Raw genomic sequence first — 25,427 nt, 5'->3', positions numbered from 1 at the left:
CACTCCAGGCCCCTCCCACCGCGCAGGCCCCGCCCCCGGCCCCGCGGCAACCGGTCGCCTTCAGGCCCCGCCCCGGACCGCCCCCCGGGCTCATGCCCCGCCCCCGCCCCCGTTCCAACCTATCGCGTTCAGGCCCTGCCCCGCCCCGGCCCCGCTCAGACCTATGGTGTCCCGGCCCCGTCCGGGAGTCAGTCCCCACCCCCACCCACCCCCCCCCGCCCACCCGCAGTCCCGCCCACGCCCCGGGGCAGCCATGGCCGGAGTGGCCGGAAGGCTGGCGAGGCGGTGGTGCTCCGGCGCTCTGCGCAGGTAAGTGCCGAGCCCGGGCCCAAGGTCGCCCTCGGACGCCGCCGTGCTTGCGGGGGGCGCGCTGTCTGTCATCGCGTCTCGGTAGCAGCAGGGTTTGCGGGCTTCCAGCAGAGCGTGACGTCAGGTGTCCCTCTCCCGCTCGCCCTCCTCTGGGCCGGAGGGTCAGGACGGCCGAGCCGGGTCTCCCCGCGCGCGTCCCCGCCCGCCCCCGCCGCCGGGCTCGGAGATGCTTTGCTGAGTTGGGGGGTCGCGTGAGCGGCCCTGCGGGCTCGTGCCCGCCGTGGGAGCGCGCCCCGCGGTCAGGTTGGGGTGACCCGTCTGCTTCGTGGAGAACGTCCTGCCTAGTGATGGTGGCGGGATGCACAGCCGGGCCACGTGGAAACCAGACCCGGGCTGTGCACCGGCAAGGGGAAAACCCTGGAACGTGCTGGTTGCCTTCGGGGGTGGAGTTATGATTTTCCCGATTTTATATATTAAGCGGTCGGGTTTTGTAATTTTTTTAAAACTCTATTATAAAAAAAATAAGTTTGCGCCATCTTTTGTGAGAACTTGAACATTTCGTCCTTTATGTACATTTTAAGTTTTCCTTTCATTTTCTGCTTGTCACTTGTCAGGTGCCAAATTCATGTAAGATGCAGAGTTTTTCCCTTTTTGGAAAAAAAAAAAAAGGGTTCAATTCATGTAAAACTCATAGAAGGCTAATTTTACTGAATGAGGCTAATTCAAGGTTTGAACTTAACTCTTTGGAAGTTACATTATTGCAGAGGAGGTGATACATTTGTTAGGTTTGGGCTTTATTTGTAACTATTATTTTAATCATCTTTGATGCCCTTAACTTTATTACTCAGGGTCATCATTGTGAACATCCATTGTTTGTTTGTGACCTCACTGCTGTGCATTGATGCTTTCCCCTCCCCTCTGCTTACTGTGTGTGCTTCAAAAGTTACTTACCTGGTAGCACTTGCTGTCTCTGCTCTGCACCTGGCTCATTGGACATCTCTGGGTGAGGGCTGAGTATGTCAGCTCAGCAGGCTTCACAGCCTAGCATCCAAGGCAGGTAGATTCCCCCCAGGTAGGTCCTCCACCTCCCTAAGAAAGAAGTGCAGTCTGTCTGGAATGCCAGCAACTGCTCATCTCTCCTCTGAATATTTCTTTCATCTTCATTTTCCCCTCCTTTCACCTGTGTGTGTGCTGGGACACACGTTTGCTGAGCAGAGAGTAAGGAATTGACCTGATAAAAGTTTATACTTTGTTGATCGGTGACTTTGTGCCTGAGCAAAGGGCTTATGTGCCTGAGGGGCAGAAAACCAAATTCTGACAGCAGGAGTTTGCAGCAAAGTAAGGATTTATTGCAGGGCACTAAACATGGGAGTGAGAGGAGAAGCCTCAGGTCCACTCCGAATTGATCTTTGTGTTAACAGGCTTTTTTTTGAGGGGAAGAACAAAGAAGCTGAAGTTAATTATCCTCTTGTGACATGTATTAATCATTGGATGTCTCTGGTTTACAACTCTCTGGCCACGTGGTCCATGGCACAGGGGTCTGTGAGCTCATCCTGCTCTGGAGAAACAACCTGAGTCTGCACCTTAACAATGATGTCTATAATAGCAGTTTTAGTACAAAAACGATGTATCGACAGCAGCAATTTTAGTCATCTGACTCTGGTTGATTAGTGCTCAGTTAGCCCAGGATTGAGGTCAGAGGGGACAAGAAAGGGAATAAAGTTTTGGATAGAGGGATGACTCACAGACTCGATAAGGAAACTCGGTTTCAGGGGGACTCAGTTTCAACTGCAGAGACTCTTTCTGGACCTTGGGACCCAAATGACTGAATTCTTTGTACTTTACCCCCTTGGTCTCAGTATCTTTATTTTGTTTGGGGGTGGGGCAGGCATATTAAACTCAGAGACTGAGATTGTCTTTGCCACTGTTTTATTTAACACAGGTTCACTGCGGGAATAATAATAATTTCACAAGCCAGTAGCATACAGGATAATGCCTCTTCATAAGCCAGTGAAGAGTTTTGACTTTGCCATCCAAGAGCTGATGTCCAGCTGCCAGCCCCAAAATAAAAGTCCCTTGATGCTGGAGCAGTTTGCTGGTGTGGCCAGGCAGGCTGATTCTTCGGTGGCCGCTACATGGCTTTCACCACTGCTGATAAAAGAGTCCCCTTTACCATGGCAGGAGCTAGTGCCCCAGGGTCTTGGAGAGCTCTTTGGATCAGCAGAGGGGAGCTTTGCCCAGACTGAAGCTCTCGGACGGTCCTCACGAACTCTGGGTATTTATAGTCTGAATGTCCCCTCCCCATAGTCGCTTCATCTGCTCTTAGCAATACGTCCCCTGCAGGACCCCCTCAGACGCTGAGCTCCGAGTGGTTACCAACCAGAAAGATGAGATGTCAGCCTGACACAGCTCACGTCATTCTTATATCAAAACCACTTCACTTCTAAAAACAGCTGTATTGGGTCTTTGCCTTCACTTCAGTTGTGCACAGTGGCTTTGCGATCTTCACACCCCACGCAGGACTCCTGCTGTCCTCTGTCTCACAGGCCTCTCACTGGCTTCCTGCCTGTGGCAAAATTCCACGGCTCCTCGGCTTCTGGCTGCTTTTTCTCTGTTTAATTTGAAGGCTACATTACTGCCGTTAGCTTCTGTACTGATTTCTTATCTCGGGACAGTTTTGGAAACCACTAACCATTCACAGCCAGGTGGCTGGGGAAGTATAGGGAAAATATTTCTGGAGAGACGTAGCATTCTGGCGTGTAAGGGCTGGGAACGATTATAGTCAGCCTGCCTGTTTGCAGTCCTCTGCAGGTCACTCGTTTCCCAGCACTTCAGCTGCATGTGTGTGGCCCAGCAATGAGAGCCAGCCAGAAGGACTTTGAAAACGCCATGAATCAGGTGAAACTCTTGAAGAAGGATCCAGGAAATGAAGTGAAGCTGAAACTCTATGCACTGTATAAGCAGGTAAATGCCTAAGGTGCGATATAAAGACATTTTGAGCAGTTGGGTCCTCAGACAGACATGCTGCGTGTTGTACTAAAATGCAGCCTTAAGGCTTTTAGGGTTTGTGTTGCTGCCTTTCCTACCAAGAGTGTATACATGAGAGTTTATTATATTAGACTTCAAAATATTATCAAGGCAAAAAGTAACTCCTCAGGATCACTCCAGAGTAAAAGAGACTTAAAAGATATAACAACCAAATGTGTAGATCTTATTTGGCCACTAGTTAAAATAAATCAGCTGAAAAAGTGGTCTTGAGACAATTGGGGAAATTTGATTAGGAACTGAGTATTAGGTGATACCTAGGAATTATTCTTAATGGCATCATGGTTATATAAGAAAATGTTGATTTTTTTTTTTTTTTTTTTTTTCGGAGTGCATACTAAGTACCTAGGGGTAAAATAGTATGGTGTTTGGCATTCTCTAAAATAACGAAGCAAAAAAGGAAAGAAAAGGATGGACGAAGCAAGTATGGCAAAAATGAGAGTTACTGAATTTGGGTGACAAATAATCGGGAGTTCATTACAGTATCCTACTTTTGTATATGTTTGAAATTTTTTATTATAAAATTTTAAAACTCAAGTTTTTAAGTTACAGTGTCTGAAAAATGTCCTGGGAAGTCAGCCCCTCTGGGTTCCTGTGTGTTTTCTATTTTTCTCTTCCTGTGACGCACATGAGCCTCTCTTACTTTCATGCTGGTGTGTATAGTAAAGAATTTAACTTTGCCCCCAAAGAGGTCTGACCTTTGCCCTTGGCTTCTGGGAGGTAATTTTTAAGCCCTTGAAATGCCAAGAGTGACAGACGTGTCTTTGTTTGCCTGGAGAGTCTAACAGTGGCATTTAGAGTAGGGACTGCGATTACACTTTAACCATGCCTTACACTTTAACCATGCCGAGGTGGTGGAGCCCCAGTGAAAACTCTGAACACCGAGGCTTGAATGAGCTTCCCTCGTGGGCAGTACTCTGTGTGTGGTCACGCGTCAGTCTGGCACTGGAGGAGTGCGCTGTCCTGACTCCACAGTGGCCGGTTGGCGGGGGGCTGGGGTGTCACACACACGCCTCCCCCAGGCTCCACCCTCTGCATCCTCCCTTGCTGATCTTAATCCGTATCCTTTCCCCCTAATTACCGGTGACCAAGAGTACAACAGCTTTCAGTGCATTCTGTGAGGCATTCTAGCGGATTATTGAACCTGAAGGTGGTTTCAGGAGCCCCCCAGTCTTGCACTTGGTGTCAGAAGTGGAGGGGGGCAGTCTTACGGCCTGCGTTGCCTCTCATTTCTCAGATGGCTAACTCTTGCAAGGTGAGTCTTATCTCTTTTTCTTTGGAGAGTCTTAGCCTCCTTTGCTGCCTTTGTTTTTCAAAGCCTCTTTCTTCTTTCCTCTTTTAGCTAGTTATATTACGAAGTTGAAAAACATGGTTATTAAATGGCGTTTTAAATTGCCATCTCTGAAGATAACTGAGTGCATATTTTTTTCATCTCAAAACACTCACTGCGCCTACCCTCAAACAAGTAAACTTTAGTTGCTTTTTGCTTTCTGCTCGCGTGTCCTTCAGTTAAGTGTCCTAAGGGCCAGCGGCTCTGATGACCCCACCCCTGCCCCCTCCTACCCAGCTGCAGCTGTGTTGCTCAGTTATCAGATATCTGCCACGGAACTGGGTTGGGGAGGGTGGTTCTTTTGAATGGGCTTTCAGAATACATTCTGTGTTCTAAATGTTTGTGGGCGAGTTACCTTTGAAGATTGTTTGCTTGAAGATTTTGATCATGTATGAAGAATGTGACCATCGCTATAAAACTAATGAACGATGACGATTTTTTAAAAAGTATTCAATACTTTCCCAAAACCCTAATCTTGCATTATTTTCATGCACAGGCAGTTATAACTTATTTTAGGGACTGATAGCCAATAGCATATTTTGTCCCTCCAGTCTTTTTTCTCTTGCTTGTGCATTTTTAGCAACAGCAGCAAAGGGAGAAGAAAATTCAAATCAATTTATGTACTTTGGGAGGGGAAGGTGCATTCACCTTAGCGTGCATTTTATGGGTCTTAACTATTTAAGGCTCCAGTTTGCATGGGCGTTTGACCAATAATTGCCCTCTCCTTTTCACAGGCCACTGAAGGACCTTGTAATGTGCCCAAACCAGGTGTGCTTGACTTTATCAATAAGGCCAAGTGGGATGCTTGGCACGCTCTTGGCAGTCTGCCCAAGGTACAGTTACTTGTCGTTCTGCTTTTATTCCATTTGCTGTGCTCCTAAGGGAAGGGGTTGCTTCTCATTATTAAGCCATTACAGATGAGCCTTCTGGATCTTGAGATCCCTCTACCGAACCAGAACCTCTATTCTTTCTTCATTGCCAGGTGTCCTTATTAGCACAGGAAGTTCCTCAGAATGCTTGTTCATTGACCATGGGCTGAAATTGTCATCTGTCTCCAGGAAACCGCCAGGCAGAACTACGTGGACTTGGTGTCCAGTCTGAGCGCTTCATCTGAGTCCTCCGGCCAGGTGACACCTGCAGCAGACAGGAAGCAACCGGGAAGTGACGCCCTGGTGGTGACCTCCCAAGACGGCATCACAACCATCACATTGAACCGGCCCGACAAAAAAAATGCACTCACCCCTCAGGTAACACGACCTGCCCTAAGAGTCCGTCCTGCTTTTCTTTTCTTCCTCTGTCTGTTTCACTCAAAAACTATAGCGTGTCAGCATCCTTCCTGTTTCTGTGAGAGCTCTTGTTTGATTTGTGCAGAAGATTAATAATTGTGGCTACTTCATACAGCAGAGTGGGACATTCATTATTTAGAATTTGTGAGCTTCAGGTAGGTTCTACATGCCCAGAAGGCACTGCAACTTTTCTAATGATGGAAACACAGATAAATGATGTGAATATAAATGAAACACACGTCACTGTAAGAGAAGATGCAGAGGGCTTCTCTAAGGTTGGCATAGACGCTCCCTGGACGTATCTTCATGTCACTTAGACTTGAGAGTGAGTACTAATCTACTTGCGTGGAGCTTTATTTTGTACAAGTAGAGGAAAAAAGGAGAGAAGAACTTAAACAGATCATAACCCAGCTCTGCTTGAAATGAGCTGCTTCACAAGGGCACTGTTAGTCTTTGAATTGGTCATTGAACTAGAACGATAATAAAAATAACCACTTCCGCAACCTAAGTGTCCATCGATGGATGATGGACAAAGAAAACGTGGTACGTATACACAGTGGAATACTGTTCAGCCATAAAAAATAGTGAAATCTTGCCATTTGTGACAATGTGGATGGCCCTTGAGGGCATTATGCTAGGCGAAATAGCTTAGAGAAAGGCAAATACCGTATGATCTCACTTATAAATACAGAGAAGAGCAGATTGGTGGTTGTCAGAGGTGTGGGGTGAAGGGGGTCAAAATGTACAAACTTCCAGTTATAAAATAAATATGTCACAGGGATATACTGTACAGCACAGTGACGATAATACTGTTTTCCATGCCTGAAAGTTGCTAAGACAATAAATCTTAAAATTTCTTATCACAAAGAAAAAACATTGTAACAATGTGTGGTGATGGACGTTGGCTTATTGCAGTCATTTTACAATGTATACAAATATTAAATCATTATGTTATACACCCAAAACAAACATATGTCAGTTATAGCTCATTTAAAAAAAAAATAAATCGAAGTTTAAGGAAAAAATAGCCACTTCAGCCCTTTCCCCTTGACAAAAAAAGTAGAGAATTAATTGGATACTTGGTGCTGAACTGGGAGTAAAATTCAAAAGGACTGTAACCCCTTTTCACTGGATGTATCACCTCTATTGTAGTAGAAAAAGCAGACTACCTTAAAATAGTCTTAAATAAGGATTCCATGAAGTTGGATATGCACTATGCAGTTAACAAAGCATTCGAGTCTCAAAACTTTTTCCTTTTCTCCTGACTCATTTTTATATATTCATGGTAGCAATAGTAATAACTACTCTTTACAGAGTGGCGCGTGTGTGTCAGTACTTTCCACACAGAGGTTCAATTCCCACCAGGAGCCTACCATTATTGCTACCTAACAATAAAATAATTAGGTTAAGTACTTATTTGCTCCAATTCACGTGACTAATAAGCAGGAAGATCTAAGTTGAGACCGTGACCGATCCGTCTCTTCAGCCTGGCTCTCCCACCTACCCCGTCATGCCGCACCGTCATCCCTGTGGTCGTGATGGAACTACTTCCTCCTTCCCTCCCTCAGTAGAAGTGATTTCACCTCCATTCATACATTATGTAAAATCCATGCGTTTATTTTTTCAGTAAGGGATGTGTATCTGTAAATGTCACCCCTCTTCACCATTCCCTCCCTCATCTAAGGTAGAAACTGCACCTGTTTTAAATGCCTTGAAAGCTATGACAGCTACACGTCCAAGATTTTCAGAGACGTTGCTGATTTGAAATATTGGGCCCACTGTTCTGGACCGAGTCCAGCCTTTCACCCTCCATAACACTCCCAGACTGCCTGCCACGCTCACGCTCTCTCTTGACATCCCAAATGAAAAACTGCTTCCTGGGAATCTTCCTCTGCTCCCCGCCCCGTCCTACCCACCCTAGAAAAGTACCGGCAGCTCCTCTGAGCTTTCTGCTGCTTTGTACTTTCCGCCCATTTTAGAGCTATCCCCGTCTGTTAATTCCAAAAGCTCAAGGACTGTGTCTTACTTGTTCATTTTGGGGGAAAAACGTGGACATATTCCCCAGCATAGCACTTGGTACGGAATACACACCACGTAATCATAAAAGGAATGAAAGTCCTTTCAGTCTTTCGGGCTGCCTTTTTGGTTCTATAAATACAGCCAACATACGTGTTTGGCACTTTGCAGAGGGTGGGCTTGCAGACTGATGTTTAGTGAAGCCCCTGGGTGATGGTTATCATTTTCAGAGTTTTCTTCTTTTCCTCATCTTCCCCCTTTCACACAGATGTATCACGACATTATGCTTGCACTTGAGGCTGCAAGCAAGGATGATTCAGCCATAACTGTTTTAACAGGTGAGACATTTTCTTAGATTTCTCGGTTAAATTTCTATTTGGGAGGGATTTTCATCTAGGTAGGAAATTGAGTAAATAAGCTCTAATATCCTTCCTAGTGCTAAGATACTCTAATTCTTAAATACATAAAAAATATGATAGACACAGGATTGATATCTTTATCACGTAAAAAGCAGATACAAATTGGTTAAGAAAAGTACTAAGACCTATTAGATAAACGGGTGAGTAAAATGAACAGATAATTTATATGAGAAAGTCCGGGCATTAAAGAAACAAGGAAAATGCAACCAGATTAATAAGCACAAACACAAATCAAAATGATGAACTACCACTTTATACTTATCTGAATTAGCAAAATTTCATGTTATACCCAATTTTGACAAGGTTATGGTAGAATAAATGCCTCTAATCCCTTGCTGACAGCAGCATAAATGGCTATAAAAAGTGTAAGTAGCTAAAGAAAGGGCATTTGACAGTATGTAAAATGTTCATATACTTTGATACAGGAATCCCACTTATGGGAGTTTATTTTAGGGAAATTATCCAAGAAAAAGGAAAGGTTTCCATTGTAAAGCAATTATACTCCAATAAAGATGTTTTAAAAAAAAAGAAAAAGGAAAGGTCTTACGCAAGAAAGATAATCTTTGCAGCATTACTTATAATTGTGAAAATGTTAAAACATTGTAAATATGCTGCATGACAGAATAATAAAGCACATTATAGAACATCCAGTAGACTATATACTGTACAAGTATTAAAACTTACAACTCTGGAGACCAACAGTGTAGCAAATATTTAAGATATAATAAAAAGCATTAGCAATTATATCAGCACTGTGGTAGTAAGTGGAAAATACGATGGCTGCTCCGGGGCCTGGGCTGGCGAGAACTCGGAGAGTGGAAGTCATTGAACTTGGAAGGGGCCCTGCGTGTGGTGGTGCAAGCTGAGGGTCAGGACTCAGATCAACTGGAGTTTAAATCCTGGCTTCATTCCTTACTACCTGTGGGCGACCTCTGCTTCCTGAATGGAGAAGACAGTGTCTTCCTAACCCCACGGAATGGTCGAGGCGGTGACATGAGACAGTGCAGGGCAGGGCTCACAGCAGGTGCTTGGGAGACGGGAGCTGTTACCGTGTGTTGACGCAGCGGAAGCAGGACTGATTTTATTTTATTTTATTTATTTTCTCTTTTGGCCACGCCACGCAACTTGCGGGATCTTAGTTCCCCAACCAGGGATTGAACCTGCACCCTTGGCAGTGAAAGTGCGGAGTCCTAACCACTGGACCACCAGGGAATTCCCAGAGTGATTTTATTTTCTTTTAATTTTCATTAAAATTTGTAAAATATATAATATATAGAGATCAGAGAGCTTTTAGTGAAAAAGAGAGATGGGGAGAAAAAGAGATACCTAACAGCTGATGAGAGGGGGTGAAGGAAAGGGAAGAGTTGAACATGGCCCTTGTATTTCACAAATACACCTAGGAGAATGGAGACAACAAAAACAGTCTAGAGGTGGCGTTGGCTTGATACAGAAGAATGTTTTCTGGTTTTTTAATTAAAAAAAAATTTTTTTTAACATCTTTATTGGAGTATAATTGCTTTACAATGGTGTGTTAGTTTCTGCTTTATAACGAAGTCAATCAGCTATACATATACATAAAAATTTTTTTAACTAAACGTATAATACAGGCACATGGTTTTTTAAAAAATCCAAAAACTATGAAATGGCATATAACAAAACTAAATCTCACTCTCCTTGGAACCCCAGTCCTACTTCCTAGAAAAACTCAGCTTTTCTTGAGCCTTCCAGAAACTGCCTATGTGTGTACGTGTGTGTACTCCGCCTCTTGTAAACAGAAAAGGAAGCGTATAATACACACATACTATACCCACCTTCTCCTAACAGCATATCCCGAAAAATTGTTCTCTGTCAGCACATACACATATAAGTTTTTCTCTGCAGGACTACAAAGTATGAAAGTTTTGGGATTCCATAATTTATTTCATCATTCCTCTATTGATGAACGGGTAGACTGTACTTAGTCTTTTGCTATTAAAATCATGCTGCAAGGAGTATCCTTGGACATATGTCTTGCAGCGAATGTGCAAAAATATCCAAAGGCTATATTCTTAGAAGTGAAGTTGCTGGGTTTCGTAATAACGGTAATAACGGCTAACGTATATATCATACTTCCTGTCTGCTGAGCACTGGTCTGAGCATTTTAATTCATTTATAGCTTTTTGATTCTTAACTTTTCTAAGCTTTCTTGCAATAACCCTGTGAGGTTAGGCCCTATTATTACTCGTATTTTACAGGTGAGAAAACTGAAAGATTAAGTTTTGTTTGATAAATAGTGCTTTTCCTGTAGTGATTTTCTATATATCCTTCACTTTCGTTTTCTAGTTCCTTTTTGATCTAAACATTGTAATAATAGGTCCTTTAATTTCCAGAAAGGATTTTTTTTTTTTTTTGGTTTTCCATTTCTGTTATCAATTCCTAGTTTTTTATATTATAATCAGAAATGATTGGTTTTACTAATTTTACTTTTTTTAGAATCTATTAAAATTTCGTGTATATTAGCTATATATTGAAATCTCTGCCTTGAAGATTAAGAATCAAAAAAATGGCCAATATTTTATATCATCCAGGAACAATTAAAAAGTAAGTTCAGGGACTTCCCTGGTGGTCCGGTGGCTAAGATTCCGTGTCCCCAGTGCAGGGGGCACCGGTTCGATCCCTGGTTGGGGAACTAAGATCCCGCATGCCACATGGTGCAGCCAAAAAAATAATAGTAATGAAAAAATGTTTTAAATAAAAGAGAAATTTTAAAAAATTAAAAGTTCATTCTTGATTTTTAAGGTATAGAGTTACAATTATATCAATTAGACTTGCCTCTCTAATTCATGTTATATAGATTTCCTAAATTCTGTTTTCTAATTTGTCTGTCTGGACTGAAAAAAGAAAATTAAAGGCATCTGTTTCTCTCAGCCCATACTACGCCGGGTCCCCCCCGCCCCAGAGCCTTTGCACATGCTGTCACCGCTGCAGAATATTCCCCCCACCCTCTTTGCATCTACCCCTGCCCGTGTCCTTCAGGTCTCAGTCCAGTCATTCCCGCCTTTGCAAAGTCCCTCCCTGAACCCCCAGGTGAGAGCAGAGCCCCGTTGCCTGCTCTCCTGTCCTCGTGTCCCTCTGCATCATCATAGCTGCATTGCCTGCAGTTATTCATGTGTCTTTAAATCAAGGTCCAGCTGACTCCCTAGTCTGTCAATTAGGGCAGGACCCCAGCTGGTCCACCAGTGTATTTCCAGAGCTTGGCACAGAGCCTGGCACATACAAGATGCCCAGTGACTACTGTAGAGCGAATGAGTGGTGGATCCATGGATTTTGTTTACAGGCAATGGGGACTATTATTGTAGTGGGAATGATCTGACCAACTTCACGGATATTTCCCCTGGTGAAGTGGAGGAGAGAGCCAGAAGCGGGGCTGTTTTACTGAGGTGAGAGCACATCTGTCTCATCCCGGGGGGCTTATCCTTATCAATGTGGTCTTCAGCTGCGCAAAAGTAAAAGAAATACTTCTTAGGTTCCGTGTAATCGGCTGTGACTTTAGGCAAGCATATTTCTCCAAACTTCTATCAGTAGAGGGCGTTTGCTCCATCACTGTAACTTCTGTTACCCGTTCTCCTGGCCTCCCTACACCACATTTGATTGGAAAGCATACAAGTCAACTACCGCTACAAATTAAATTCTCCCATATAGAGGCAGAGGAATTTAGCAACTTCTCCTCTGGCCAGAGGAAGGCGTGACTGCCATGATCGCTGCTCATAGGAGACTTGAAATGGTCTCGGAAAACACAGAGGGCGCGAAGGCGTCTCCTCCCGCCTCATTAGTCCCCGCTGCGTCTCTGGTGCCCACTGAGCTGTGATACCGCAGCACGTGCTGGCGGCCACCCTAGCCTCTGAGTCTACAGCTGGCTTACGTCCCTGACCGGATGCCCAGAACACAAGATTTGAACCAAGGCTGACCTGTGGGACTCTGCGAGTTTCCCTCAAATTGCATTCAGATGGGAGGAACCTGGTGCGAGAGGCAGGGGAGGTGGGAGGGCAGAGAGGCACTGCTGGGCGATGGGAAACTCACCAGCCTGGCCAGAAAAGCATGTTCCAGACTCACCCTGTCTCGCCTGCATACTTCAGTGATGCTACTTTGGCATATTTAAACATGCTTTTATATTTCCATGTCTGTAGGGATTTTGTCGACTGTTTTATAGATTTTCCGAAGCCTCTGGTTGCAGTGGTAAACGGACCAGCTGTAGGAATCTCCGTCACCCTTCTCGGGCTATTTGATATCGTGTATGCGACCGACAGGGTAAGTCAGCTCCCAGAAATGTATGAAGTTACACAAGTAAAAAGGAGATCCTCTGAATTCTCCTTTATTGTTTTTTTTTTTTTATTAACATATTTATTGAAGTATAATTGCCTTACAATGGTGTGTTAGCTTCTGCTTTATAACAAAGTGAATCAGTTATACATATACAATATGTTCCCATTTCTCTTCCCTCTTGCATCTCCCTCCCTCCCACCCTCCCCATCCCACCCCTCTAGGTGGTCACAAAGCACCGAGCTGATCTCCCTGTGCTATGCGGCTGCTTTCCACACCTTTATTGTTGCTAGTAGTAAACAGATTACATATGGTTTGTGGTAGAATGGACCAAATTTAAATTTTTCCCAAAGAATTAGTCTAATATGACAACGTTTTATTTTTCCTTTACTATTAACTTGAATTTTCCTAAACACGAATATTGCTGTGAGCATTGCCCCAGCTCTTTTGGCTCTATGCTCTAATCCTATTACACAACACTTGTTCGTTTCTACTCTAAAATAGTCAGGAACCTTCAAAGCTTGTTAGCAGGGAGCAAAAAATAGCTGCTTTGGAGGTTATGCAAGTGAGTTATTTGATCATTTTTTCCAAGTAAATGAATCCTGGAATTTATAAATCTAGAATAAGGAAGAACTTTCAGGCATTATTCTTTCACTCCCTCCTTTGCAGATAAGAAAACCAAAGCTCAGAGAACTCATGTTCACCATTGAATTATATAGATTTTAATTTTTCTTCCTACTACAGTCATAATATATGTCATAGTAGAAAATAAAATTTTGAGGGCTTCCCTGGTGGCGCAGTGGTTGAGAATCTGCCTGCCAATGCAGGGGACATGGGTTCGAGCCCTGGTCTGGGAAGATCCCACATGCCGCAGAGCAGCTGGGCCCGTGAGCCACAACTACTGAGCCTGCACGTCTGGAGCCTGTGCTCCGCAACAGGGGAGGCCGCGACAGTGAGAGGCCCGCGCACCGCGATGAAGAGTGGCCCCCACTCGCCGCAACTGGAGAAAGCCCTCACACAGAAACGAAGACCCAACACAGCCATAAATAAATAAATACATAAATAAAAATTAAAAAAAAAAAAAAGCAACAGTCTTTAAAAAAAAAAAAGAAAAGAAAATTTTGAAAAATATGGAAAAGTACAAAGAAAAGTGTTAATTTAAAAGTCACTCCTTATCTCACCACTCAGATAAGCAGTGCTAACATTTGGGTTATTTAGCTTATCTAATTTAACCAGTCCCTGACACTGGAACCCTAGAATATTTCCAATATTTGTCCTTGTAAACAAAAATGTGATGAACGTTTATCTTAGAACTTTTACTGTAGAACTAATAACGACCTCTTAGGGTTATCAGATTCTTAGAGTGACTTTTGCTTTTGTGGCAGTAAAATTTGCTAGTGTACATACAACCTTGCAGGGAACATTTGGTTTTTACCACTGAAGAGATTCCTGGTTTTGTTTAGAGGTATTTTCTCCACTAATAGGACCGTATATTAGGGTCCTTAACTCTGGCTTATCTTTTACTAGATTCCTTTCAATGAGATTGGGCATATTGTCAGATCTAATTTTTACTAATAATTTCCCCATAAAAATAGCAAATGGAAGTCTAGACGCTAGGCTACCTAACCTTTGTAGGTGGAAGTTTCTGCTCAAAGGCAGAAATTAACAGTCTTCGGTCACATTCTGTGTGTTAAATGACCAATTAATTGACCTGCTTTGAGCAGGGTGGGATCAGGAGTTCCTGACCTGAACTTGGGGGTCTCATTCTTCAGTACTTGGAGGCCAGATATCATCATATTTGAATCTTGTCCTGATTCTCCCACTGGATTCCAAATGACTGTCATGTACATCATCTTTTTAAAGATTTCTAGGACTCCCATCTTACAATACAGTTTGAATTAAAATTGAAATCAGAGGGAAATGCGTATATGTTACATATGCTAAAAGATTGGGCCCAAAGTAAAATATTTGACAACTAGTGACCACTGCTAAGGGTTCACCCAACTGAATTAAACCAAGTTTCAATTTAAAATCAGGGAAAGACACAGAAGAAAGAAGCTGTGGAGAGGAATTCATTTTACAGGGTTTCTCATTCCTGGCTTCATGAATAGATACCATATTAAATGTGGGTTAACATTTAACCCATATAACCAAATTATTCTTTATTATGGGCAATAAGTAGTGCCTCTGCCTATTAGCTTCTCTGTCAGCAAACAGCACATTTGCTCTTTGAGTTAATAAAAAGGCAGAAATCATAACAGTAATAGATCTTTGAGTGCTCAGTATCTAGGAGGCACTCTGCTGATGCACATTATATGTGTCAGCAAACGCCCATGTTAACTGCCCTGCGAGGCAGGTGCTCTCATCCCATTTTACAGATGAGAAAACCGTGGCACAGAGAAGTTAAGAAGCTCCAGGGTCACCGTGCAGCCTGACGCCAGCATCTAACCCTTAACTACATCTACTGCTCCATTTCTGAAAATTAACTCAGTGTTTGCTTATAATAATGTTTATAAGTAAATTAAATGCTGCTTATTATCAGCTTTCCACGTACCTGTTTGTGGCTCTTACCAAGGTTGGCTGCTTCTTTCAGTTTTCTGGTTGTGTTCCTTAGGCTGTGACTTCTCAGCACATTTTCTCCAATACACTTTCTTTTGGGGGGAAAAAGAGAAGATCGGTGACATTAATAACTGTTTACTTTATACTTTTATTATTTTGATTTGTATGCTTTGCACATTATATGTTTATATCTTCTAGCAATATTCATTAAAAAAAACCCCGCCATACCTGATTATGGGAAATGAAGTCTAAATATGCTGTTTACGGAATTGTTGATTATAAGTTAATTTCCTTTCATAAGAACTTTTCATTCATCAAGAAACACACAAAACTATTTCTGACATCTAGAAAAAAACTACAAATGACTCTGTAGTCTAAATAACCAATATTAAAGTAGTTTCTGATGTTTAAAACCAATCAAAAAGCCTCTGGGGCAAAATCAAGACAAATGGCAGATTGAGGAAATAATTTTTCAACTCACACAATAGAGGCTAACCTTTCTAATATATTTTTTAAAATGTGTCTAAAGTGATGGATCAACAAATTAATATAAAAATACACGACAGAGAGGAATAAATAGCCCACAGAAAAGAAAGTATAAATGGCTCTTAAAAACACATGAGAAAGACACCATTAAGAAAAGGACTTGTAGGGACTTCCCTGGTGGTGCAGTGGTTAAGAATCTGCCTGCCAATGCAGGGGACACGGGTTCGAGCCCTGGTCCGGGAAGATCCCACATGCCGAGGAGCAACTAAGCCCGTGCACCACAACTTCTGAGCCTGTGCTCTAGAGCCCGCGAGCCACAACTACTGAGCCCTCATGCCACAACTACTGAAGCCCGCGTGCCTAGAGCCCATGCTCCACAACAAGAGAAGCCACCGCAATGAGAAGCCCACGCACCGCAACGAAGAGTAGCCCCCGCTCACTGCAACTAGAGAAAGCCCATGCATAGCAACGAAGACCCAATGCAGCCATAAATTAATTAATTTATTAATTTTAAAAAAAGACAACCAATCCAACTTAAAAATAGTGGGCAAAGTATTGCAAGCTACTTCACCAAAGAAGGTATGCAAATGGCTGATAAACACAGGAAAAGATGCTCAACATCATTAGTCATTAGGGAACAGCAAATTAAAACCACACCGAGACACCACGACACACCTACTAGAGTGGGTAAAATTGAAAAGACTAAGGATAATCACAGGTTTAGGGAGAATGTGGAGTGGTTGGAACTCCCTGCTGCACCTCGGAAAACAGTCTGGCAACGTCTCAGAAAGATGAACCACACAGCCCAGCAATTGCATGCCTGGGCATTTACCCAAGAGAGTTGAAAATATACCTTCATCATAACCTTATTCATAATATCCAGAATACTGGAAATACCACAATGGCTCCAACTGGTGAATGGATAAACGAATTATGACACATCCCTACAATGGAATACTACTCAGAAATAAGAAGGAACAAACCCTAATATGTGCAGTAACAACGTGGTGACTCACGAGCCTTCTGCTAAGGACAGAAGCCCACAAAAGGAGAAAAGGCTACAGAATGTGTGATTCCATTTATATACATTCTAGAAAAGGTGAAACTGTAGGAACAAAACAGATCAGTGGTTGCTTAACGGTGAGAGAGAGACAGACTGCAGAAGGGGCGTGAGGAAACTTTGGGGGGTGGTGATAGAAATATTCTATATCTTGATCATGGTAGTGGCTACATAACTGTATACATTTGTTTAAAACTCATCAAACCGCATAGGTTAAGAGAGTGGATTTCGTGTACACAGGCACACCTCGGAGATACTGTGGGTTTGGTTCCAGACCACCGCAATAAAGCAAATATCGCAATAAAGTGAGTCACGGGACTTTTTTGGTTTCCCAGTACATATAAATGTTATGTTTACATTACACTGTAGTCTATTAAACATGCAATAGCAACATGCAATGTCTAAGAAAACAATCAGACATTTTAAAACAGCTTTAATTAAAAAATAACGCTGTTGGGAAAATGGCACCAGCAGACTTGCTCAACTTAGGGTTGCCCCAAACCTTCCATTTGTAAAAAAAAAAAAAATGCAGTATCTGCGAAGCACAATAAAGCAAAGCACAATAAAAGGAGGTCTGCCTGTATAATAATACAATAACCATAAATTTTTAAAAAGTTCTTCAATTAAGTATTGTAAGGAGGATGGAAACAAATAGTGATTTTTTTGAAATCACATGTGAAGAGATGATTTTCTTTTCTCTCTTTTTTTTCTCTCTTCAAATAGGCAACATTTCATACTCCATTCAGTCACCTAGGCCAGAGTCCGGAAGGATGCTCCTCTTACACTTTTCCGAAGATGATGGGCCCAAGCAAGGTAATTTTTGGAAACCTTAAAACGAAATGTAATGTCATCTCCATTCCAAAAGTAACCCCACACTCTCTGTTCTTTCCCTCGATAATAGAGACAACAGACGGAAGCGAATTATTTGCTCCCCAACTCCAAGAGTTTTAACCGTAGAGGAACCAGGCTGTGGGAAGCGTCTGGTCTGCAGGGAAGTTTAGACGCTCTGTCCCCAAACTGGGGGCGACTCCCAGCTGGGTGCCTGGCGCTCCCAGCGCCGCTCCCAGCCTCCACAGCCTTTTCTCCAGACTGTCCCACAGGGCAGCAAGGCTCCAAGGGGCCCAGTGGCCGCTCGGGTCTGTCCCTGCAGTTATGGAAACCTAGGTGCCCACCCTCGGTGGGCAGGACCCCAAGGGGATCATGACAAGACCGAGAGCCGGGGGAAGGGAGAGGCTTAGCAAACATCCTTCGGGATCTGGAAGGGGGGGAGTGGGAACTGAGCCTCTGTTCGTTGCTATTAGGTTTTCATTGAAAAAAATGTATATTTTTAAAATCTCTCTCTTTTCTTTTGTTTCTGGACATGCCATGTGGCTTGCGGGATCTCAGTTCCCCGACCTGAGATTGAACCCCGGCCACGGCAGTGTGAGAGCCTGAAATCCTAACCATGAGGCCACCAAGGAATTCCCTTTTTAAATCTCTTTCTTCAGTCACGTGCCCTGAATTCTTATACAGATTTGAACTTTGAAAATTTGGGCAGGCCCAACCCTAAGGCTTAGAACATTTGACTCTGAAACAGTCTTTGCTTTTCTGGAAGAGAAATTGCAAACATAGGGAAGGATATCCATTTGGTGCCCCCAGTATTGTTAGAAACTGAACATCCGTCTCCCTCACTTTCCTTCAGTTAAGTGGAGCTCATTGGAGTACCTGGGCAGGTAAAGAAAACTGTCAGAGCCAGACCACTGTGTGAATTTCCAGGGAAGGGAATTTTTAAAAAATATATATATATTTATTTATTTATTTAATTTATTTATTTTGGCTGTGCCGCGTCTCAGTTGCAGCACGTGGGATCTTTAGCTGCAGCATGCAGACTCTTAGTTGAGGTGTGCGGGATCTAGTTCCCCAACCAGGGATCGAACCCAGGCCCCCTGCATTGGGAGCGTGGAGTCTTACCCACTGGACCACCAGGGAAGTCCCCAGGGAAGGGAATTTTGACAGTTGGTGTTCCTGAATGTTGGTTGGCATTTCCTATGACCGTGATTTTTCTTTTTGTTTTATAATTGTTTATAGTGTGTAAAGCAGGAACTCATTGCTGCCATGTGTCGTAGAATCAACATCTGCCTCACAGCCTTGCTGCCCCAGGCTCCCAGCTCTTGCTCCCCATCACAGACACACACAGAAGTGGCAACCTCTACAAACTGTCTAGAAAGCCTAATGGTCTCAGCACACAGTTGGCAAACCATTGCCTGTGGCACCATCAGTTTCTCCCTTAGTGAGAAATACTGGCGACCTCAAAGACCAGAAGGAGATGTCCCCATGTCTACTGAAAGCAGTTCATTCTGAAGTTATCTGAGCCTTGTTTCACTGAGTTAACGTCTCAATCCTGCTTTTCATTTCAGGCAACAGAGATGCTCGTTTTTGGGAAGAAGTTAACAGCCCGGGAAGCATGTACCCAAGGACTTGTTACTGAAGTTTTTCCTGACAGCACTTTTCAGAAAGAAGTTTGGGTCAGGCTGAAAGCATATTCAAAGCTCCCCCCAAATGTTAGTATTCGTTTTTTTGTTTGTTTTGTTTTGCTTGTAAGAACCATGGAAATCATCTGTTTGCCTTAAGAGAATAAGCAATTTAAAAAACAAGACATCTTAGCTGACTCTTAGCACATCTAAATCTGAGATTAAAAGTAAGCATAATAATGTTAGAAATACTGATTTTTACAGAACTTATCAAATAGGCATTCCATTTCTGTGCTGTGGAGACAGGGGGGCAGCTCTTTCTGGGCACCACTTTGAGGAGGTTGATAGGCAGCCTTTGCCAGCACTTTCATCCTTGAATCCAGGTGAGCAGCCAGACAGGTTAACTTTGAGGAGATTCTGACCACGCAGCACTTTCGTTTTTATATGTGATAGCTGGTGACTGATTTTCTCATGTTCTCACTGCTCAAAATGTGATCCTGGGGCTTCCCTGGTGGTGCAGTGGTTAAGAATCCGCCTGCCAATGCAGGGGACAGGGGTTCGAGCCCTGGTCTGGGAAGATCCTACATGCCGCGGAGCAACTAAGCCTGTGAGCCACAACTACTGAGCCTGCGCGTCTGGAGCCTGTGCTCCGCAACGGGAGAGGCCGCGACAGTGATAGGCCCGCGCACCGCGATGAAGAGCGGCCCCCGCTCGCCGCAACTGGAGAAAGCCCTCACACAGAAACGAAGACCCAACACAGCCAAAAATAAGTAAATAAATAAATTTATAAAAAAAAAAAAAAAATGTGATCCTGGAACCAGAAGCTTTGGTTTCTATCTACAGCTTCTTAGAAATGTGTGATCACAAGCCCTGCCCCACACCTGCTGGGAGGATGTGTGCACACACAAACGTTTGAGAAGCAGTGCCTTATCTACACATATTTCTTAGGTGTCACAGGATCAAATGAACAACAGAGAAACAAGCATCAGAATTCTAGAATAATCCCACTCCTCTTAGGATACCTCTTAACCTTACTGTTGGTTTTGTTTTTTCAGGCCATGAGAATTTCAAAACAGGTCATCAGAAACAGGGAGAAAGAAAAGTTACACGCAATTAATGCTGAAGAAAGCAGTATCCTGCAGGAGAGATGGCTGTCAGATGAGTGCATGAATGCCATCGTGAACTTCCTGTCCAAAAAAGCAAAGCTGTGATGACCATCACATCAAAGCTAAACGTTTCCAAGGAAGGGATGTGCTACTCTTTCTGCTTTCCAGTTCCTGAACTAAGTAAACCTCGCTGTGCCTTTTTCAGTGCTAAAATATCAGTTACGATAATTATACTTCACTAGAGCCCTGATGAAAAACAAATGATGTGAAACCAGCTTTGAGAATGTACATAGGTTTTTGGTAGTGGGGAGTCTTACGTCTTTCGCTGTGAATCGCTGTTGCCAGGCACACTGAAACATTGTGCCCGGCGTCCTGCTCGGAAAGGCATTCACAGCGTTGCAGGCTGAGACCATGTGTTCGAAAACCACTACTGCACTTTGCCGTCCACACAGGCTCACTGACTTGATTGGCCCAAACACCGACAGTCTCTGGATGACCGAGTCAAGATCTTCAGTGGGTCACATGTTCTTTTTCACCCATCTGGCAGGGGGAGCAAACAGAAGGAGCAATATTACTAGAGGATAAATTAGAATCTTAGTTTCATCCCTCCCCCCCATAATTTGATAAAAAGGGATGAAGTGATTGGATTGTTTCGTTGGAAAGTGAGGTTCTGTATCAGTGATTATTTCCTCATTTATCGTATAGTCTTCATTCTCATTTAATGTGGTACTTTATAAAAAGCACACCTGAAAGCTGCCTTAACTGTCCTTGTGACTTTCTGTTTCGATGGCTGCCATGTGTATCACTTGACAAGAGTTTAATTCCAATGGCTATAGGATTGGCATGGAATATTTTGCTCTTCTAAATGTCCTCCTTCCTTTTTAACCTCCTTCAAGCATCAGCATCCAGATAGCCAACCCACCGAACCTCTAACTTCTTAGTTCTTAATTTTTTTATTCCAGTAATCCTAATCCAAAGTGTTCAGTCTTATAGGAAATGTATTCATAGTAATAACCCATTCATGTTTCCTGAGCACTTACTATTTGTTTCTAGTGCTTAATGCCCATAAGCACATTTTGTCCTCAAAAAACAATGCCAAAAATTAAAAATGAGGTAAACTGTTGCTGCTACCCATTTACAAGTAAGGAGTCCAAGGCATGGAGATGTAAGTAGCTTTTCCAGAGTCAGAGTCCCAGTAAGGGTCAGAGAGTCCCAGCTCCACTGTGTCCCCATGAGCCAACTGCCGCCCATCCCTCCCACTGACTTCAACTAACATCTCTGGACAAAAGGTGAAAAACAACGGTTTCAGGATGCTGAAATTAAACAAAAGCAGATGGATTGTGGTAAGGCATCAAAATGGAGAAGCATCTGCCCGTGAGTTTCTGAGATTGTGGGACACTAGGAAACAATTGCTGGGATCTCTGTCTTGAGCATGGGACATATGCCCCAAAGGCAGGCCCAACTGTGCAGCAGTGCAGTGGTTGCCATGGTGTGATGGGCAAAACAAAATGTGAGGCCAAGAAGAACATCTAACCAGGAAAAGGATTCCCTGGGGCTGGAGAGGAGAATTCCAGAGCAGAGAAGGAGTGAGATGCTCCCCTAATTCTAGGTATGAACCTACACAGCCTAGGTTCACAAGTGGGACAGGCTCAAACCAACATGGTAAAGGCTTTGGGAAGTAAACTGGGATTTTAAGCACCACAAACCCAAGATGAAGACAGCTTGTAGTCTCAACCTAAGCAGGTTGATTACTTGCTAAAACAAAACCATCAACATTCTCCAGATAATTCAACAAAACCCAGGCAGGGTCCATGCAACATAATATTCACAGTGTCCATGATACAATCCAAAGTTATTGACATACAAAAGACCATGAAAATGTGAACACTAAGGTGAAAAAACAACACGTCAATCCCGAGATGACTTAGATGTTGGAATTGTCCCACAAAGACTTTTTTTTTCTCATAACTGTGCTCCACAAGGTAAAGAAAAACACACTTGAAATGATTAAAACTACATGAATTCTCATCAGAGAAACAAACTACAAAATAACCAAATATTTAGAACTGAAAATCTGAAATTTAAAAATAATTCTCTAGGGAATTCCATGGTATTCCAGTGGTTAGGACTCAGCACTTTCACTGCGGTGGCCCGGGTTCAATCCCTGGTTGGGGAACTAATATCCCACAAGCTGCATGATGTGGCAAAAAAAAAAAAAAAAATTCTCTGGAGGGACTCTAGCAGAATGTAGACGACAAAGGAGTCCAAGAACCTAGAAGATAAATCAATAGAAACTAAGCTATGTGAAGTACAGAGGAAAAAATACTAGGAAAAATAAATAAGCAGAGTGACATCAGCAAGATGTTGGAAGTTTCAGGTCCTCATTGCCCAACAGAAACATCAAATAATCAACTACAGAAACCAGTCAGACATCTACAGCAAACAAGTGAATGTCCAATCAAGAAAAAAATTACATTAAAAATGATAGGAGATTTTGTGACATTTTTACTCACTTGCCCCACCTACTCCAGTGCATGATGTGGTTGGAAGGAATTAGTCTAATTCCCACCTCCTTCTCTTGGGATGGAAGGAACAGACTGGAACTTGTTTGCAACATTCTGGCCTGTCTGGGCTGCCTGAGGGATTGGTTGCTATCTTGCCTGACTCAGAGATCAGATGGAAACACTGGCATAGTTTGGGTCCTGGGCTAGAAGCCACAGAAGGCGGTGAAACACATGAAAAGTACAAGCTGATTGCACACCCATGGATGCAGAGAAAGAGATTACAAGCAGAGGAAGACAATAGAGCATTTAAGACCCTGAGAAGAAGCTGGAATGAGACTCTTTGGGAAATTAAGACATTTAAAAGCAGTGGGGGGGGGGGGGGAGATTAAAAAAAACAAAAACAAAAATTAAACCTACACACAGGCCCAGACAGGAATCATGCCCAGTTAAACCTGAAAAGGCCTGGGCTGATCTCAGGACTCATGGGCCCACCATTTCAAGGTCTCGCACAGCGGTGTGCAAGCACTGGGAGAGGTGGCTGCTCTTTCAAATGCACAGTTTTCAAGAAAAGGTCATAAGGCGTGCAGAGAAACAGGGAAATGTGACCCATTCAAAGGAACATAATCTCCACAAATAGTCCATGAAGAAACACAGGCATGAGACTTACTAGACAAAGACTTTAATAAAACAACTGTCAAATATGTTCAAAAGAGCTAAAGGAAAACATGGGCAAAGAACTAAAGGAAATCAGGAAAACACTGTATGAACAAAATAATATTAACAGAGATGGAAATTATTTTTTTAAAAAATTCTGAAGATGAAAAATTACAATAACTGAATTGAAAAATTCACTAGGGGGGTTCACCAGCAGACTCAAACTGGAAGAAGAAAGAATCAGCAAACTTAAAGACATTTGAAATTATTGAGTTTGAGGAGCAAAAAGAAGAAAGAACAAAAGTGAGCAGAGACTAAGGGACTTACAGGACACCATCAAGCGACCAATATGCACACAATGGGAATTCCAGGAGGAGGAGGAGGAGAGACAGTGGGACAGAGCAATATATTTGAAGAAATAATGGCTAAAAACTTAACACAATTTGAGGAAAGACATGATATGCAATGCAAAAAACTCAATGAACTATAAGTAGGATAAACACAAAGAAACCTACACTGAGACACATTATAATCAAACCTGTCAAAGACAGCATGAATCTTGAAAGCAGAAAGAGAAAAGCAACTCATCATATACAAGGGATCCCCAATAAGATTATGAGCAGATTTCTCAGCAGCCAGAAGGCAATGGATATATATTGATATATTGAAAGTGCTGAAAGAACAAAATAAATTGTCAACTGCTAACTCTACATCTGGCAAATAGTGTTCTTCAAAAATGAGGGAGAAATGTAAGACATTCCTATACAAAATCTGGGGGAGTTCATTACCACTAGATGTGCCCCCCAAGAAATGCTAAAGGGAGTCCAAGTTGAAATGAAAGGATGCTAGATAGTAAGTCAAAGCCCCATGAAAATATAAAAGTTCTCCAGCAAAGGTAAATACATGCACACAAATATAAAACTATTATTGTAATTTTGCTTTGTAACCTCACTTTTTATTTTCTACAGGATTTAAAAGACAAATGCTTAAGATATAATTATAAATCTGTGTTAATGGGTATATAATATATAAAGATGTAATCTGTGACATCAATAACAAATGGAGAGGCAGAGTTGTAAATCAGTAGTTTTTCTTTGCAGTTAAGTTGGTAAAAATTTAAGACAGATCATCATGATTTTAGGATGTTATCTGTAACCCCCATGGTAACCACAAAGAAAATATCCATAGAAAATATCCAAAAAGAAATGAGGAGGGAATCAAAATGTGTCAACACAAAAATATCAACTCAACTCAAAGGAAAGTAGTAGTGGAGGAAATGAGGGACAAAAAAATGATACAAGACATATGGGAAACAAGATGGCAAAAGTAAGTGCTTCCCTATCGATAATTACTTGAAATGTATTAAACTCTCTAATCAAAAAACACAGATTGGGCTTCCCTGGTGGCACAGTGGTTAAGAATCTGCCTGCCAATGCAGGGGACACGGGTTCGAGCCCTGGTCTGGGAGGATCCCACATGCCGCGGAGCAACTAAGCCCGTGCGCCACAACTACTGAGCCTGCGTGTCTGGAGCCTGTGCTCCCAACAAGAGAGGCCGTGATAGTGAGAGGCCCGCGCACCGCGATGAAGAGTGGTCCCCACTTGCCACAACTGGAGAAAAGCCCTCGCACAGAAACGAAGACCCAACACAGCCAAAAATAAATATAAATTAATTAATTAATTTAAAAAAAAAACCACAGATTGACAGGATTAAAAAATATCAAGGTTCAACTATATGCTGCCTATAAGAGTCTCACTTTAGATCTAGCGACATGCATAAGTTAAAAGTGAAAGGATGAAAAAAAGATATTCCATACAAATAGTAACCAAAAGGGAGGAGACTCAAAAGCTGTTACAAGATATGGACATAATATCATGAGAAAAGGGTCAAAACAGCAAGAAGAT

General features: G+C 42.7%; 2 protein-coding genes across 3 annotated transcripts in view; one reads left to right on the top strand and one right to left on the bottom strand.

Annotated features, from left to right (window-relative positions):
• The first annotated feature begins 171 nt into the window (after positions 1 to 171).
• Positions 172 to 21,122, top strand: ECI2 (enoyl-CoA delta isomerase 2). 2 transcript variants are annotated; one of them, XM_082413345.1, is made up of 10 exons: positions 172 to 309; positions 3,111 to 3,273; positions 5,419 to 5,517; positions 5,743 to 5,931; positions 8,255 to 8,324; positions 11,722 to 11,824; positions 12,572 to 12,692; positions 17,533 to 17,622; positions 19,206 to 19,349; positions 20,315 to 21,122. In XM_082413345.1, exons 1-10 carry the CDS (start codon positions 254 to 256, stop codon positions 20,468 to 20,470), a joined length of 1,191 nt encoding a protein of 396 aa, XP_082269471.1. In that variant the 5' UTR covers positions 172 to 253; the 3' UTR covers positions 20,471 to 21,122. The 2 variants fall into 2 exon arrangements, with proteins under 2 accessions (XP_082269471.1, XP_082269472.1); XM_082413346.1 differs by lacking the exon at positions 5,419 to 5,517.
• The window catches only part of LOC309637980 (testis expressed protein 56-like), a gene marked incomplete at both ends in the record, with an annotated part of 6,101 nt that continues 1,254 nt past the window's right edge, over positions 20,581 to 25,427 (bottom strand). The window contains 2 exon segments of the mRNA XM_082413447.1: positions 20,581 to 20,883; positions 20,887 to 20,905. Coding sequence (XP_082269573.1) covers positions 20,581 to 20,883; positions 20,887 to 20,905 — 322 coding nt within the window.

Source organism: Balaenoptera physalus (assembly GCF_965194825.1).
Source record: "Balaenoptera physalus genome assembly, chromosome: 11".
Classification (NCBI taxonomy): domain Eukaryota; kingdom Metazoa; phylum Chordata; class Mammalia; order Artiodactyla; family Balaenopteridae; genus Balaenoptera; species Balaenoptera physalus.
The sequence above is the reverse complement of the archived record's forward strand: the minus strand, read 5'-3'. Positions and strand labels throughout refer to the sequence as shown.

Coding starts and splice junctions, on each gene's coding strand:
- ECI2 (XM_082413345.1), top strand. CDS start 254: ATGGCCGGAGTGGCCGGAAGGCTGGCGAGGCGGTGGTGCTCCGGCGCT. Junction 11,825..12,571: donor AGCGGGGCTGTTTTACTGAG/GTGAGAGCACAT, acceptor CCATGTCTGTAG/GGATTTTGTCGACTGTTTTA. Junction 17,623..19,205: donor AGATGATGGGCCCAAGCAAG/GTAATTTTTGGA, acceptor TTTTCATTTCAG/GCAACAGAGATGCTCGTTTT.